This window comes from Bubalus bubalis, chromosome 12 (assembly GCF_019923935.1).
Source record: "Bubalus bubalis isolate 160015118507 breed Murrah chromosome 12, NDDB_SH_1, whole genome shotgun sequence".
Lineage (NCBI taxonomy): Eukaryota > Metazoa > Chordata > Mammalia > Artiodactyla > Bovidae > Bubalus > Bubalus bubalis.
In genome coordinates, this window is record NC_059168.1 from 93348523 (window position 1) to 93351071 (window position 2549).

Consider the following 2549-nt stretch of genomic DNA (forward strand, 5'->3'; position numbering starts at 1 on the left):
GCTATGGGGATTCTCCAGGCAAGAATACTGGAGTGGGTTGCCACGCCCTCCTTCAGGGGATTTTCCCAATCCAAGGATCAAACCCACGCCTCTTACATCTCCTGCATTGACAGGCTGGTTCCTTACCACTAGCACCACCTGGGAAGCCCACAGTATGTGGACTTCCTCTAACTCAAAATCTGCATCTCTAACTCTATCCTCGCTTTTCTGGGAGTATTTGACCACCACTTGTAGGCTTTCCTTTCTGCTGTTTTCTATGAAGATAATCCTGTCCCTAGAAAGGGTGGACACAGGGAGCGCATGTTCTGTAACTCAGTGGTCCCAGTATCGACCCAGATGGCTGCTGGCTGCTTTAAACTCTATGTCCCAATCAGTTCTGGTCTTGCTCCCTTTTAACTGAGTTCCAACTTGGTAAATAGACGAGTAGGGCATCGATTCCTGCCAGACTGGAACCTTGGCTCAGTGTCCCCTGTTCTTGCTTTTGGGGGACAGAAACGACCTATTCCTGAGGCTCAGCACCTTCCTAATCAGGTTACTGTTTTTTGCCAGAATGCTGCATCTTCTCACATTTCCGTGGCCCACACTACCACCCTTTGGATGCTTCTTGCCTATAAAAGCACTTGCCTCTTAGTTCTTCTATTTCTTCTTTGATGTCCATCTACCTGCCTAAATCACCAAATTCAATGTTGGTTAAATAGGCTCCCTCTGCCAGAAACATTTCTCCAATTTGCCATTAACCCTGACAGATCCCCACGCTGATAGAACTGAGTGTCCATCACCAGGATCGTCTGGCCAGGAGGCAGCTGAAGATTAGCATACTGATTAATAACTGCAGCCAGACGCAGCAAAATGATATCTTAGATACAGCTTGGGAAATCAAGCAAACTGATCCTTTCTCGACACTTTTTTTAGACCTTTACCATTTACCCAAAGAAGATGGATATCACAAGTTTTATCTTTTGGACAAGGAACAGGAATTGAAGCACCCTGTTCAACATGAGTCAGACACAAAGTTGGAATTGAAATCAAGGTGTGTCAAGACCAACCATATGAAGTTATATCATAGACTATATGGTGGTCTACATGAATGACTACCTTCATGGGATACACAAGCTAGAATAAATTATGCAACATCTCCTCTTCCAAACTGAAGACCCCAAGCCACACAACACACACCTAATATTCCTTTATATTTTTTATTTGCAGGAGATCAGTGATGAGGGGAAACCAGAGCCACATCACTGAATTCCTCCTTCTGGGACTGACCAGTGACCCCAAACAGCAGGTGTGGCTCTTTGTCAGCTTCCTGGCCATGTACCTGGTCAATGTGGGAGGCAACTCGGTCATCATTGCAGCCATCCGGGGGGATGCCCACCTCCACACCACCATGTACTTCTTCCTCTCCAACCTGTCCCTGGTGGACATCTGCTTTACAACTGTCATCGTGCCACAAATATTAGTGAACATGCTGACTCAGAGAAAGGCCATCCTCTTCGCCCAGTGTCTGGCCCAGATGTATTTTTTTGTGGCCTTTGGGACCACTGACAGCTTCCTCCTGGCTGCCATGGCCTTGGACCGCTACGTGGCCATCTGCCACCCACTACATTACACCACCACCATGAACCCCAGACGCTGCTTCCAGCTCGTGACAGCATCCTGGCTGGTGTCCCACCTCCACTCCCTCACCCACACCATCCTTATGGCCCACCTCTCCTTCTGTGGGCCCAACGTCATCCACCACTTCTTCTGTGATGTCCAGCCTCTGCTGACGCTCTCCTGCTCTGACACCTCTCTCAATGAGCTCTTGGCCTTCACAGAGGGCTCCTTTGTGATCATGAGTCCCTTCATCTTCATTACTGTCTCTTATGTCTATATCACCCGTGCTGTCCTGAGAGTCCCTTCTGGGAGAGGCAGGTACAAGGTCTTCTCCACCTGTGGGTCCCACCTCACGGTTGTGACACTATTCTATGGAACTGTAATATCTGTGTACATCCGCCCCTCGTCCACCTACTCAGTGATGAAGGACCGTGTGATCACTGTCATCTATACAGTAGTCATCCCCATGCTGAACCCTTTTATCTATAGCCTTAGGAACAAGGACATGAAACAGGCTATGAAGAAACTGAGGAGGAAGACCGATTAGCATAACTTCTAGAGGTACACCTCAGCATTCATTCATTCAATGCGAACTTATGAAACAGGGACTTCCCTGGTGGTCCAGTGGCCAAGACTCTGAACTCCCAAAGCAGGGGACCCAGGTTCGATCCCTGGTCAGAGAACTAGACCCCACATGTCACAACTAAGACCTGGTGCAGCCAAATATAAATAAATACTTTAAAAAAAAGAATTTATGAAACACCTGCTCTGTGCTAAGAATTGTATTCAGTTGCAAAATGGCAAAATATGAAAATATTGCAAGGATAAATCAATGGTAGCTCCTGTCTTCAAAATTAATCACAGATCAGTAAGGGAAAGGAGACACCTGCAATACGAGGTTATTATACTTTTGGCAAAAACAAGTAAGACATGAGTATTGATGACTTACTGCA

General features: G+C 46.9%; 1 protein-coding gene across 1 annotated transcript; it reads left to right on the forward strand.

Annotated features, from left to right (window-relative positions):
* Positions 1–1213: 1213 nt before the first annotated feature.
* On the forward strand, positions 1214–2143 carry LOC123328734 (olfactory receptor 1L4-like). Its single transcript, XM_044926683.2, has one exon. It carries the CDS (start codon positions 1217–1219, stop codon positions 2141–2143), a length of 927 nt encoding a protein of 308 aa, XP_044782618.1. The 5' UTR covers positions 1214–1216.
* The last annotated feature ends 406 nt before the right edge of the window (positions 2144–2549 follow it).

What these genes read in the sequence shown, in the direction of transcription:
- LOC123328734 (XM_044926683.2), top strand. Translation starts at nt 1,217, where the DNA reads ATGAGGGGAAACCAGAGCCACATCACTGAATTCCTCCTTCTGGGACTG.